The sequence below is a fragment of the Candoia aspera genome, chromosome 2 (genome assembly GCF_035149785.1).
Source record: "Candoia aspera isolate rCanAsp1 chromosome 2, rCanAsp1.hap2, whole genome shotgun sequence".
Taxonomy (NCBI): Eukaryota; Metazoa; Chordata; class Lepidosauria; order Squamata; family Boidae; genus Candoia; species Candoia aspera.
In genome coordinates, this window is record NC_086154.1 from 141,913,159 (window position 1) to 141,927,915 (window position 14,757).

The window sequence follows — 14,757 nt, forward strand, 5'->3', positions numbered from 1 at the left end:
AACCCGGGGCCGCCCCCTCACCGCCGAATGACCGTGGCCACAGCGACACCGGAAGAGGGCTGGGACGCTTACTGGGGAGAAGAGGACAATACCGACCCCGACCAGCCGGCGGGAAATGCTCCCCGCTTGCCCTGAAACGCGTGGCGAGGCAGGCGGCGGGACAGCAACGCGAACCACCTCAACGAAACGACAAAAGCTCCGTAATATTGGCAGCAATTCAACTCTCTGCCGGCAACGGAGCCACCACGGCCGCGGCACTAGTGGACTCGGGGTGCTCAAAAAACCTTATCCACCCCGACCTAGTCGCCAAACTCGAACTCCGCTGCTTCCCCCTCCCCACGCCGCTGGCATTCCACCAGCTGGACGGCTCCACAGCGGGGGGGAAACCAGCCACGCTACAAACCGAGCCGGTCACCCTGCAAATGGGCACTCACACCGAGCGCACATCGTTCGTAGTCACGCCCATCGGACGGCCCATTGCAGTCCTGGGGATGCCATGGCTCGCGAAAAACAACCCGCGGATCAACTGGGCGACCCGCACCTTCACATTCGGCGACGGCGAGTATCGAGCACCAGTACCAGCTGGCAAAAGCAACCCCACGGTAGGACGAGCGGAGGCGACCACACAAGACAACGCCGCTACCACTGCAGACCTACCGGAACAATACGCCGACTTCTCCGAGGTCTTCGGAGAAGCAGAGGCAGACCAACTACCCCCCCACCGCAAGACGGATTGCCGAATCGACCTACTGCCCGACGTCCCCCTACCTAGACCAAAGATCTATTCGATGACCCCGAAGGAGATGGCAACCCTCCGGGAGTTCATCGATAAAAACCTAGACAGGGGATTTATAGAGCCAGCATGCTCACCGGTCGGAGCCCCCGTCCTATTCCGGGAGAAGAAAGACGGGACCCTACGGCTCTGTACCGACTACCGGGGCCTAAACGCGGCTTCCCTGTCCAACAAATACCCCTTACCCCTGGTGAAGGACATGCTCGCCCACCTGTCCACGGGCAAAGTCTTTTCCAAATTGGACCTGCGCGAGGCGTACTATCGCATCCGAATCAGGGAGGGGGACGAATGGAAGACGGCGTTCAACTGCCCCCTAGGCGCTTTCCAGTACAAGGTACTGCCCTTCGGACTCGCGGGGGCCCCTGGGGTGTTCATGCAGCTCATCAATGAGGTACTGCATGAACATCTGTTTAAAGGGGTCCTGGTCTACATCGACGACGTCCTTATTTACACAAAAACATACGAGGAACACGTAACCTTAGTCAGGCAAGTCCTCGACAAGCTCAGAAGGGCGCAGCTCTATGCAAAGCCCACAAAGTGCGAGTTTCACAAAGACCGCCTAGACTATTTGGGGTATCGAATCTCCGGGGACGGCATCGAGATGGACCCCGCAAAAGTCGAAGCGGTACTAAACTGGGAGCGGCCCCGCAACAGACGGCAACTACAGAGCTTCCTGGGATTCGCGAATTTCTACAGGTCCTTCGCCCGGGGGTTCGCTGAGATAGCCCTACCCTTAACGGACCTCCTCAAAACCAAAGGGGTGGGGGACACCAGACGCGCCAAGAACCCAGGCACAGTGCTGAATTGGACTCCCGCGTGCCAGACCGCATTCGACAAGCTGAAAGCGCTGTTCACGACGGAGCCAATCCTCGCGCACCCGGACCCAGAACGGCCGTTCGTGGTCCAAGCCGACGCCTCAGACTTCTCCCTGGGAGCCATCCTCCTACAAAAAGACTCCACGGGGCTCCTGAAACCATGCGCCTACCTGTCAAGGAAGTTCTCCGAGACAGAGAGGCGATGGCACGTCTGGGAGAAAGAAGCCTTTGCGGTGAAATCGGCACTAGAAACATGGCGTCACCTACTCGAGGGAGCCACCCAACCATTCGAGGTCTGGACGGACCACCGGAACCTCGAGGCCCTACGAACGCCTAGACGCCTTAGCCCAAAACAGGTCCGATGGGCACAATTCTTCAGCCGCTTTGATTTCCAGTTGAAGTTCATGCCGGGCAAGAAGAACTTCCTGGCCGACGCCCTCTCCCGGCTGCCCCAAGACGAAGAGCCCGCCCCAGACACCATTGGGACGGTCCTATCCGCCTCGCAACTGGGGATGGCCGTGACCACCCGAAGCGGCGCACGGAGGCAGCCCGACGCTACGGCGCAGCCGACGGCGGGACAACCGGCGACGGAAAGAAGGCAACCGCAACTACCAGGGGGAATGCGCACGGACCTCGCCGCCGCCCTCAAAACCGACCCCTGGTTCCTGGCAAACCCCGACAAGGTAACGATGGCGCAAGACCTAGCATGGGGGGAAGGCAGAATCTACGTCCCGGACTCGCAACGCCAGGCGATCTTGCATAGGTCACACGACGCCAAGCAAGCGGGACACTTTGGGTTCCTCAAGACCCTACACCTAACACGGCGGCAATTCTGGTGGCCCGCGCTCAGGCGAGACGTAAAAACCTACGTGGCGTCCTGCCCAACGTGCGCTCGGGCCAAACGGGCACCAGGCAAACCCGCGGGGCTATTGCAACGGGTGGCAGAACCCTCCCGCCCATGGGAGGAAATCTCTATGGATTTTATAGTGGACCTCCCACCCAGCCAGAAGAAAACGGCCATTTGGGTGGTGAAGGACTACTTCTCAAAGCAGGCCCACTTCATCCCCTGCACGTCAGTCCCATCCTCACAACAACTAGCCAAACTCTTCCTCATCCACGTGTACAGGCTACACGGATGTCCCGCACGTGTGGTGACCGACAGGGGCACACAGTTCACCTCCAAATTCTGGCGGGCCTTCTTGAAGCTGACGGGGACCCAACAGGCCCTGTCTACGGCTTGGCATCCGCAGACGGACGGAGCCACTGAGGTTCTTAATGCCACCTTAGAGCAATTTATACGATCCTATACGAACTACCACCAGGACGACTGGGCTGAACTGCTCCCGTTCGCCGAAGTCGCATACAACAACGCCGTCCACACGAGCACGGGAAAAACCCCGTTCGAAGTAGTCTCGGGGCGCGACTTCGTCCCCATACCGGAGCTACCTCAACCCCCGGAACCCCAGGTGGACGCCAGCGACTGGGGACGGAAGATCGCGGAAGCATGGCCAGTAATCACGGCGGCGCTGAAGGAGGCACAGGCTGCTTACAAAGAGCAGGCCGACAAGCACCGGCGCCAACAACCGACGTTCCAGGCGGGGGACATGGCCTATCTCTCCACCAAGTTCCTAAAGTCAACCCAACCCTCGAAAAAACTGGGGCCTAAGTACATCGGGCCGTTCCGAGTCACGCAAATAGTGAACCCGGTAGCAATACGCCTGGACCTGCCACACAACCTCCGGAGGCTCCACCCGGTGTTCCACACCAGCCTCCTAAAACCGGCAACCACCTCCCGATGGCACCCAAGCACGCCTCAGCCCGCACCGCTTATGATCGACGGGCAACACCACTTCGAGATAAGGGACATCCTCGACTCACGCAAGCAACGAGGAACCCTACACTATCTGGTCAGGTGGAAACACTTCCCCCACCCGGAATGGGTGGCGGCGCACAACGTTAAAGCGCCTGACCTGACCAGAGCATTCCACCGGGCATACCCCGACAAACCGCAATCAAGGTCAGCAAAACCAACCCCCCCCCCCGCAGGCCTCCCCCCGCCTCCCGTGCCCCAAGGGAAGGGGCCCCCCCCAAGCCCGCGACTTGGGTGGACCTTCCCCCCCCCCGGGACTCACTCCCCCCGCCCCGGGCCCACGGGGTGGTGACAAACGATCGCCAGCACCCTCCCCCCGCCCCCTGGCCGCGGGGGAGTGGCAAGCAAGTCAACAGGGCAACCTGGGGGCAACGCCCAGGAGACACAACAAAGGCGACGCACTCCAAATAAGCAAAAAAGGGCCCTACCTGGAGCTGAGCAGCACCCGACCAGCCACGCCTCTCGCCTCGCCGAACTGAGCCAAACAAACAGGGTGTGGTTGGAGCATGCGCACGCCAGGTCAGAACCCGAGCATGCGCACCATGGACACACCCTGGGAAGGCACGTGGTAGAGGGAGGAGCAAAGGGAGGGGCGACAACTACTCCGGCGGGAACTTTGAAAAAAAAAAAAAAAAAAAAAAAAAAAAAATGGCGTTTTGACAGCTCCATGGGGGAAACCCAGAAACCCGGGGGAGAACACTATTCGGAAAGGGGGCAGTATGTCATGAGTGCCGTTGAGCTAAAGTAATCAGCGCAATGGCACTCATGACAATGACAAGGAAATAGGTGAAGGGGTACAAGTTAAGTAGCCATCAACCCACAACGACTAACGGCTAACAAACAATAGATAAACGGATCACGGAGCCACCCAAGCCATCAGCAGCAATACCACGGGGATCGCCCAGCTGAAAGCAATCAGCAGAAGAATGAAAACCTGAGGATGGGCGATCCTAGAAACCCTCAACCAATGGCAGGGCAACGCATGGGACAAAGGGGGGTGACGTGACCGAGAGCGAGGGGGCGCTGACCGGCGCGGGGTATTTAAACCCCGCACCGGCGCGCTCCTGTCACTCTCAGCTTTTTCTAACAACGTTGTACCTATCCTGAAATAAACCAGAGCCTGCTTTGCAACCCAGTGTCTGAACGTTATTCAGAGGTAGGCAGCGCATGACACACCGCTACTGCTGCTGAGCAGCATCCATTGAGAGGATGTCAAAATCTACAAGACTGAGGGTGCAGTGTTGTGATAAAAGCCCCACCCTCTTTGTGAGTGCAGTACTGTTGCAGGTACAGAAAGAAGCGTACTTGCCACCTTGCAGAATTTGGCACACACACACAAACCCTACAGACACAAATGATGCTGATGTCAATCAAGCCAAGCATTGCTAAATGGGGCAGTTTGGGGGTTTAACTTGGCTAAAGCCTACAGATACATCTGTGATATAAAGCATATCATTAAAATAGGAAATGACAAGAACAAAAAAAATCACTTAGGTCCTGCACATGGCAATTTCTTTTAATAAAAGAGCTAAAGCTCTAAAATATGCAATGCAGTGACGGTGCAATCTTACTGTATGGAAGGGTTAACTATGGGAGCAATTACTAGCTAGCTGCTTGACTAGTAACATCAGAGTAATACAATCTAGTTACATACAGGTGCTGTCACAAATCAGCCAACTCATCATCTTAGAAAACTGGCTGGTTCTGGGACAAGATGGCAGATAATTCTCACAATGTGGAATTTAATGTTGAAGTATTAGACCATTATGATTGCTACAGAAATACCTGAACTCATTTGCATTTTTATTTTCCAGCCTTCAGAGGAAAGGCAGAAGTGTCACTCATACAGGGTGGTTGATTTGCCAAGCACAGTGATGTATCTGTTCAAAGCACGGGATAATTACATTTGCAAAGCCAAAAGCATAATTTTGTTGTAGCTGGCCAAGTTGCTCTAACACAATCAAGAAGTGATGGATCTGTGTCCAAAGCAGGGATGTTTGTGCTAAGCTATTCGTTATTTATTAAGTGAAAAAGGGAAATTGGGTTGTTATAAACGCTTCCTGTTGGGATGACTCTTGAGCAGAGTTTCCCACTATTCTCAACGGAAAGAGAAAGCTTAAAAGAACTCTGTTCCAGGAAACTGGACTCTCTAAGCTAAATCTCTGAATCTCACTCAGAACAGAAGAAAGGAACCAGTAAGGCACCATGCCACAAATGCATTAGCCACAAGACAGGGAGTAGGGAGCTCTGGGACTTTCATCCTTTTCCCTTTAGTCTATGAATTCTTCTACACCCAGCCCCTCCTGTCCAATCAAGACCATCATAAGAGGAATTGCAATGTTCCAGTATTACCAAATCAAAATGAACTTCCAAAAGTCTCACTTGAAGGCCACATCTTTTTGCTCAATTGCTTTCTAACAGAGGTTCTCAAATTTTGTGGTACTGTGTCTGGGAAAATTGAAGATGAAACCGTGTGGATCCCTCATAAATAAAATAACTTCATTTAGGTTAGAGCTGTGCAACAAATATACCAGTTATTTTAATAATTAAATTTTTATCTATGGATATGAATACAAATCTGTCCAAAACCCATTGTACAAATACTCAGTTTGGAACAGTTGGTACCACCAAAGATTCCTTGGTACCATTCAGTCCTCACTCACTGGTTCATGAACCAGCTGGCTTGTCCAGGTAAAGCACGTACATGTGCACCATTGTCATCTTGTCCAGGCAGAGTAGGAGCAAATTCTGGCAATAATCCACCTTTGGGTGCAGAAGCCACTTGGATTGTACACAGAAAGGCAGAGCCCTGCCAGCCTGTACTCTCTGTCTGCCTCGACAAGCTAGTTACCCATTCTATTCCCTGGCCAATCATCTCTCAAGGCCTCCACTGCCCATTATGCACACCCATCCCACCTGTCACCACCTTATTTTTATCCCCCCTGCCCACACACCAGTGGAGCAGCAGCTAAGGGCCACAGACTACCACTGATCCACTGAACTCCTGGTCTTATGAGCACTAACACTTATAAAATAAAATCTCCCTAACCTGAATTCTTGCTCACTTCTTTTCCATTCTGACTGCTTTCAGAACTTGCTTCCAATTTGCTTGGACAAGTCAACAGCTGGCTTGATCAGACAGAATGCAAGCACAGTCTACCAGGGATCTGGTTTGAGTGCACAACAGCCCCCCACCCCCCAATACGTAACCTACCTCAAATGTGGTTCTGAACCCAAAGCCCAAGAACCCCTGCTTTAGAAAATTTCCAAGGAACAAGTGGAGCCTTCACTGCACTGAACAGTATCATCAGAATGTAAGAAGAATCCTGCCGGGCTACAGTAAAGCCTTCATAAGCCCAGCATCCTCTTTCCAATGATGGTCTCCCAAATGCCACTTGGGATTATAAAGGTGTTAGCACCCATGACTTTTAGTTTCAGCTTACTTGGTAAGTTCTGCATAAAGAAATACTTCCTTTTGTATGTCCTGACTTTTTCACCTTTCACTGGACAACCCCAGGCTCTAATATTATTGGGGGGTGGGGTGGGACCTTCCTCTCCAATTTTTCACATCACACTTAACTGTATACAGTTGTACTGTGTCCTCTTTTCCTACCTTTTTCCCTGTGGTAAAAAGGCCCAAACATAAGGGTCTAGCATTATAAAGGAAGCATAAAAGTCTCACTGTCTACTTTACCTTTTATTTACTTTTCTTTTCCTCACTGGACCCTTTTCTGTAACAGTAAAATTCCAATACTTTATAATCTCTGATTGTCAGAGAGTTGATCATGACTACTAATCATTTTGAAAAAAAAACCATGAATTTTTTGGCATCTGAAAGGTAAAATAATTAATTATCCCATACGTTTTTGTGAACTACAGTCTATTTTATCCAATACATGCATACAATACACAGTACTGAGTTACCGTACACAAAAGATTATACTTTAATCATTATCTTCAAGTTGACACAGTTTCAGTGTCCATTTTTGCACTTTTTCAAGCTCTGTGATGCTATTTCTTTTGAGATGCAGCAACAGGACGTTTACAGTTCCCAAGTGTTGCATTAACATAGTTTTTATCCCAATGATCCATATTACAGAATTTGCCTTTCCAGGAAAAAGGGAGATTCCACATACATTCTAGATAAAAACATCACTATTATCGCAATTGCCTATTTTGATTTTTGCCTGGTGCCTTTAACTTGGAACCCAACCACATTGCCTATATCACCTAGATGGAACATGCCCTGATCAAGTAAATACTGTAACCAAAAGGAAGCTGGACTCTACAAGAAATGATGCCATGTGTAGGACTTTTGATCAGGGCCTCAGCTACTTCGCTACATTCTCTCTTTCACTAGTGTTTTCTTTTCTTCCTACAATAGTTAAGTAGAACATCCATTCTTGGGACATTTTAAAACAGCTACCAAACATGAATCAAAAAGTGATTAGATAGTACAAAAAAATGCTGTATGTCTTCCTTTCTCTTTCTTATCTAGTCATTCTATTCCAGAATACTCTCCCTCTCATCCAGGTGTCGCTGTTTTATTTATTTATTTTATTTATTTATTTATCAAATTTTATCACCGTCCATCTCCCCGCCCCCCGCGCCCAATGGAGGGACTCTGGGTGGTTATAGGAGGTTTTGCCTATGTTCTCAAGAACAAGGGAATATTTGAATTGTTATTAGAAGGAATAAGGATGATGAGGATGGTGAAGATGGAGCCTGATACCGCTCTGGTAGGGATAATGGTGGAACAGCATATACAATTCTTTAAAACACTAAAACAGCTTAGCATTTGGGTGTTCCTTCAACTGCATTTACTGCTACAAAGTCAAAACTGTAAAAAGGCAGCAGCAGCAGCCACCCCATTGCAAAGGCTGTAGCTGTTGGGGGGATATGGATATTCTAAATAAGAAAATAACTAATTATTCCTTGATCAGGAAGCATGCTCTTAGCTGTTCTCTTAAACATTCAACCCACCCTTTCAACATCTCAAGACGCTAGGCAACAGACCAGCCCAGCAGATATCCTGTTGATACCACACACAGGAGAATGTTAATTACGTCAAGGACACATTTATATTTATCCAGGTCATCTGCAACTTATACATTATTGCCATACGATCGTCTTTTTCAGTATTTTGTGACTGCCTCAGATCAAAGTAAGGAGCTGGAAGTATGTCATTTCCATCTCCTCTTTCAGATTCAAAGGATCCAGACTATTTTTGCCTGGCAGAAGAATGATAGGGGAGAGACAGCCTGTTGGAGTGATGAATGGATCGATGGGCATACTTCTGTCTTACTCTAATTTCTTCAAAGATTAAAAAGAGCAAGCTTGAAAACTTGCTACCAATTCTTAAAATGGTATTCTACCTAAAGAACCAAGAGGCACATTCAGCCTTCAGTTTGGTAACTTTAAACTGCCTTGTCTGTTTTATTTGGCAGAAACAAATCCAAAGAGAATTTTCAAAGCAGGAACTAGGAATAGGCAAATTGGTGTTAACATAAATCAATACTGTGCTCTTAGAATACAAGTGTACTGACAAATTTCTGCAGAAACTCTACAGAACAAAATATGAGTCCCGCTGGGTTAGACCCAAGATCTATCCTGTTTACAAGAACAGATTCCCAGGTGGCCTCCCATCTGACACAAAGCCACCACAGAAATTGAATGAGTGGGAGAGATGTAATCTACTGAAGGAAATCCGTATGGCCCTCAGTTTCTATCTGCAGGTGATCAACAAAGCTGGGCTAGAGAAGTGAATGGCATAGGTTGGAGCAAACAGCACCAAATAGAATTCAGTGCATCAGCCTGGTCTATTTAAACCAAAGCTATTGGCCACAGCATAGATTCCTCTTTTGTTAAGGCTCCTTCCTTGGCTGCCTGCTATGAAAAAACCAAGCCACAAACAATTAGCGATATTTCCTTACAGCATCAGAGCCCAGAGAACCCAACCACAATCCACACTTCTTATTCTGCATGAATCATCCTGATTCCCAGATGGCTTGAGATTTTTTTCTCAATCACTACCTCCAAGTTGAGAAAGAGAGTCTATTGGGCCAACAGTTATTCAGTACTAAAATAAATTAGAAGCAAAACAACACATGCAAGTCATTTGAGCAACCCTACTGTAGTATTAGTAGGTGGCTTCTCTGAAATTACACAATTTCCTGGAAAAAAAGGCTGAGTAGAATGGGGCGGGGGTCATTGAAAGAAGAGTGAGAATGCTCAGAAACAACAGAGACTGGTTCCTAACAGTTAGGCCCAGGAACAACCTAAATATGACCTATTTGTATGTCAGAAGGCAAGAAAAACAAATCTCAGGTTCAATACACCAATGGACAAGTATGGATCTTATATTTTAAGATCAAGTATATGAGGAATAGTTCAGTCAGTTAATACCTAAATGAAAGCCTTTGCTTTCCCATAGATTTCCTGGAAAATGAGTGACCAACGATTTAAGGCCGTGTTTCCCAAAAGTTTCTTGAATTTGACCACATTTTGAATCTTAATTTACTATTAAGAGGATGGCAAGATAAACTAGGTTTAATCTAAGTGTGCTAAGATTTTTTGTATGCAATTCAGTACATACATAATATTGGTGGATTAGATGCCAGATATGGTATGGGACGCTAATACCCACCCAGGCATTAGAACAGGTATACAATTTTACAGGCATATCTTTGACTTTCTCTGTGGATGGATTTAGGAGTCAAAACATTACTATTGATTCCTCTGGGCTTCCCAACACAACTTTGGATGATGGAGCAATGCAAGTGCAATTGCACTTTAAATATGGATCAGAGAGGGTCCTTTACCTAAGGAGCAGCCACCCAGATCTTGGTTCATGAAGAAACAAAAATCTCACTAGGCTTCTTTCCCACTTGGGACTTGTGGACTCACCCCTGTCCAAGTGTCTCCTAATCCTCATGGATTTGAGAATTTTGCATAATTTGAGAACTTCAGACAAAAAAGACGCATTGTCAAAAGAAGGCACAGTGTATCACGTGTCAAACTCCATTTAAAAACCAAAAAAGTGAACTAGGCTTCTATCTGTTTCTTTAAGAACCTATTTTAATCTGCTGCTTCATTTTCTATCCAACAACTACTTTCTTACAATAAATTGTAGAATGCTGTAAATTGCCTTGTTTTCCTGGATATGGCATTAACAAATTGGCTTGACCTAGAAGTTACCCTTCCCACTGCAATGATTGCAAAGAGAAATTTCAAATACCAATGATGGCTAGCAGCTTTTATTTTTACCCATTTTTAAATGGATCTAAATTGCAGGGCATTATGATCCTAGCAAGTAAATACACCACATTTAGAATATGTATATTCCAGTCCACAGTATGATTTCCACCTGAGTCTACAAATGCCAGAATAATCAGAGAACATATGGAGGCCTTGCTGCTAAACAATGAAGACTCAGGGACCATCAAATATGCGCACAGCCTTTTTCAAGAAATACTAACGATCACTTAAAATAAATAAAAATGAACTAAAAATGAATAAAATGAAGAACCCAAACACTTCACCCAATCTCTTGGAATATAGTTTAGAATACTGTTTACACAGTGGTAAATATACATAACACAGAGGTCCTATCTCATTGGTGGACTCTGTCCCACCCTCAGCTGCTCCTGCCCCTGAACCCGCAAGAAGGATTTTTCCTATACTTATTTTTACCCATTTGCTAATTGTTTTGTCAGCCTTTTGTTATATTGGGCCACTGAGTGATCTTCTCATACATAAATTTTGGAAGCTCTCATTCAGAGTATATTTACTTTGAAAATCAGTTTGTCATTTTCTTTTCAGTTCTACCAGATTTCTCCCTCATCCCCTATCTGTACATTTTAATAAAGCAGTCGTCTAAAAATCTGTCCTCCTATATTCCAGATCACATTACCCACTTTGCTCAGTGAGTGATACTGGGAACACAAATAAATTTATTCAGGCATGATTGGGAAATTGAGTTGGTAGTTAACTTCCACCAAGAAAAAACAGTGAAGATCTAGGGATTCCCTCACCTCAGCTCTAGATTGAAACGGTGGAATGTAATGCATAAATTACAGAGTATCCACTCTGCTACAAAGTTAGTTCCTTGATTCTCCACTTAGATTCTCTTAATCCTCAGCCTAAATATTGCACTGCCGTATAACCAGGCCTGAGCTTTAGATTAAAAAACAAATGCAAGAACATTTTGATAACTTAAAAAGAATATCCACTTAAACCAGCTGGTGCCTAGAAGACATCTCCCAAGGAATGCAGTGAAAACTTAGTATTAATTAGGGCTGTGCTACACTTCAAATTCAAAGGCAAAGAGGTATTTCAGAGGATACATGGGTGCAAATATAGTCATCTGCAATTCTTTAGACAGGTGCCTCTTCTCACAGAAAAAATATCTTAAAAGAGCTGCTGTGTGATCCCAGGAAAATATAGTAGATGATGGTTTAAGGAGTTGCAGAGAGGTGCTATGTCAACACCCACCAGGGCTCTGACCCAACTTTTTGCCTTGAAATCCAAAGTGCTGCATAGCCCTATATTCACCTAGTTCTTATCATAAAATTTAATGCAAAATAAATAACAAATGTATACGTTCTTCACTATTCAACTTCTCAATTACAAAGTTAAATTTTCAAAAGTTAGTTATGCAACTTGCCACAAATGAAATGGCAGAGGACAAATATGAATATGTTATAGCTGGAAAGATAGGACGATCTAGCTGCCAGTTTGCAGCTCTAGAGATAAAATTTTATTCAGACACAATCTCTCTGTGATCAAGAACATTTTCATCCCCCATCAAGTGATTTCCAATCTTTACAGGGAAGATTAAGCACTTTATTATAAAACACACAGACGCTAATAATTTAATTGAGGTCTATGAACGTAAGTTTCCCAAATGCTTCTCCTTTTGCCTGTTTCCTTTCAGTTGTGATAAAATAAACATATTTTAGCTACATGTAAAGCTCTATTTTCTGCAAAGTTCTGCCAACCAAGGAGATACAATCCTATGGTTCTTGGGCAGGTGGTACAGTAGCCATAGGATTCTGTGGAGCTCTCTATCCCCCAATGGATACTAACAGAGAGAAGTTGCTGAGAGATCCTCCTCCAGCTTTGTCCAGCAATAGTAAGAGTGAGAAGAAGGATTTCTGTGGGACGGTCAGGAGCAGGTAAAAGGAGGCTTTGGGTTTACCATAGCCAAAATATTTTTATTCCACAGGCACATTTTGGAATCAGAAAAACTACAACAGCTGACATCATTGTTTGCCACAGAAAAACCACAGCAAAAAGTCTAAACATTTATAAAACCAGCAATTATTATAATAAAAAGGGAGAATAAAAAAATCAACCATATGACTTTTTCCTTTAAAATCAACTAGCACTTTGTACCTTAAGCATCAGGTGATTCTCCAAACGAAGAACATACTTCTGTTCATTAGAATTGAAATACAACAAACTACTACTTACGATGCAAGCTGAGAGAGATGTTGATAGTCCGTTCCTCAACAAACCCTTTGAGATTAGGGATTTTGGCACATTTGAGAACAGTCTGGGAGGAACTGTCACCAACATGGACCCAGCAGACTGTGTCTTCTATGTAGTTGAAGTCCATGGCAGTAGTTTGTTTGGTGCTAGTTGGGCTGATGTTAGAGACAGGCCCACCATTCAGATAGGTAGCCATGATGTTCTGAGAATTGGCAATGAGTAGGATGGGTGGTCGTTCTACTGGCTCTGTTAAGAAAAGAAAAGCCAATGGAGAAGCAAGTTTGAAGGTGAGGTCACATCTTTCTTCAAAGAAATACACAGGATAAACTTCCCAAATGCGCTTGCAAGGAAAACCCAAAATAACAAAGGCCAACAATGTGCATACAGGATGAGTTATTTTCAGTAACATTAGGAAGACCAGCAAAAATCTATGGGGAAACTTTTAAGGAAGGGAGGTAAGAGAAAACGAACTACTACAGGAGCAGATTCTCACACTGCCATACTTCCTATCACAAGTGAAAAAGAATGCACAGGTAAATAGGGTACTTGTGCTTCTTGTACAAACAGCAAATCACTTCAATTGGGGACATATTACAAGCAAGACAACTTCACTCAAGGGAGTGAATTTCAATATATTAGGGGTAAAGAGCATTTCACGTTGTGACCATTTTCAGGTTCTGAGGAATTAACCTGGTAATTTTTGCTTCAGAAACCAACAGAAAATAGCTGCATTTTCAGCAGACACACTTCTGAGAAACTGAAAGTGCTATTAAACTGAGCTTTGGTACTTAAAAATAGAAGTCCTTTGTAAAGTGGCAGCCATGGCCTACAGGATATTCAACCAGGAATAAAAAGAAATAATGTACCATTCTTGGCTTTGCAAGATTTGTGATCAGGCTGGAGCAGATATCCCTCAACGCAGCTGCATGTGTAGGAACCATCATGGTTGGTGCAGGTTTGGCTACAGGTACCATAACTAGTACACTCATCAAAATCTGTTTGGAATGAGGAGAAAAAGCACAATTAAAGAAATTCGGCATGGGGGTTAGGGAATACTTACTTTAGTTACAGTATCTACTACAATTTACACATCACTCATTCCAAGGTGGCTCAAAGTGGCTTACAAAATAAATAAAAATCATAACAAACAATAACGAAACAAAAGCACCCTGAGGAAGAGAAATTCAAATTAAAAATGCTGAATACTAATAATAATAGTAGTAGTTTATAGTTTTTGTCTCTTTGTTAGATTTATATCCCACCTTTCCTCCAGAACCTCAAGGTGGCATACACAGCACTCCCTGCTCCAATTTCCCTACAGCAACAGCCACTAGTCATCTGTGACTCTGGACAGGGTTGTACTTCCTCGACTGAGCTGGTGTGCAATTTGGGACTTCTCCTTTTACCTCTAACAATCTTGATCTTTTGTCCCTTCAAATAAGGTCCTAGAACTTGATTTCTTTTCATTTTTTCTTGTCCTTTCTCACAAAATTCAAAACTTTAAAAAGCCTCTTTTGTAAACCCAATATAGAAAATTATCAGGTCTGTTATTTGTATATCCCTTTTTAATTACTAAGACATCAACCTGTTTCTTCTGTATGTCCAGTGTAACAACTTTTTCCATGTCCTTCTTGTAGCCTGACATTTTTAAATCCACTTACAGATCAGTCTCAATCATGTCAGGCAATACTTGTTCCTTGTCCATAGCATCTTTTAAACACAGTCTATCTATAGAGACAGACACTCTTAAATTAACTTCTAGGTCCATTGTTGAAAAATATCTTTCA

The 14,757-nt window shown here is 45.4% G+C and overlaps 1 protein-coding gene across 2 annotated transcripts in view; it reads right to left on the reverse strand.

Moving 5' to 3' along the window:
- Positions 1 to 14,757, reverse strand: part of LRP1 (LDL receptor related protein 1) — a 320,650-nt gene that overhangs the window by 184,434 nt on the left and 121,459 nt on the right. For both annotated transcript variants that reach the window (XM_063293930.1, XM_063293929.1), the window contains exons 6-7: positions 13,837 to 13,965; positions 12,953 to 13,216 (exon numbers count right to left, since the gene is read on the reverse strand). In XM_063293930.1, the coding sequence (XP_063150000.1) occupies positions 12,953 to 13,216; positions 13,837 to 13,965 (393 nt within the window). The remainder of the gene's footprint in view (positions 1 to 12,952; positions 13,217 to 13,836; positions 13,966 to 14,757) is intronic.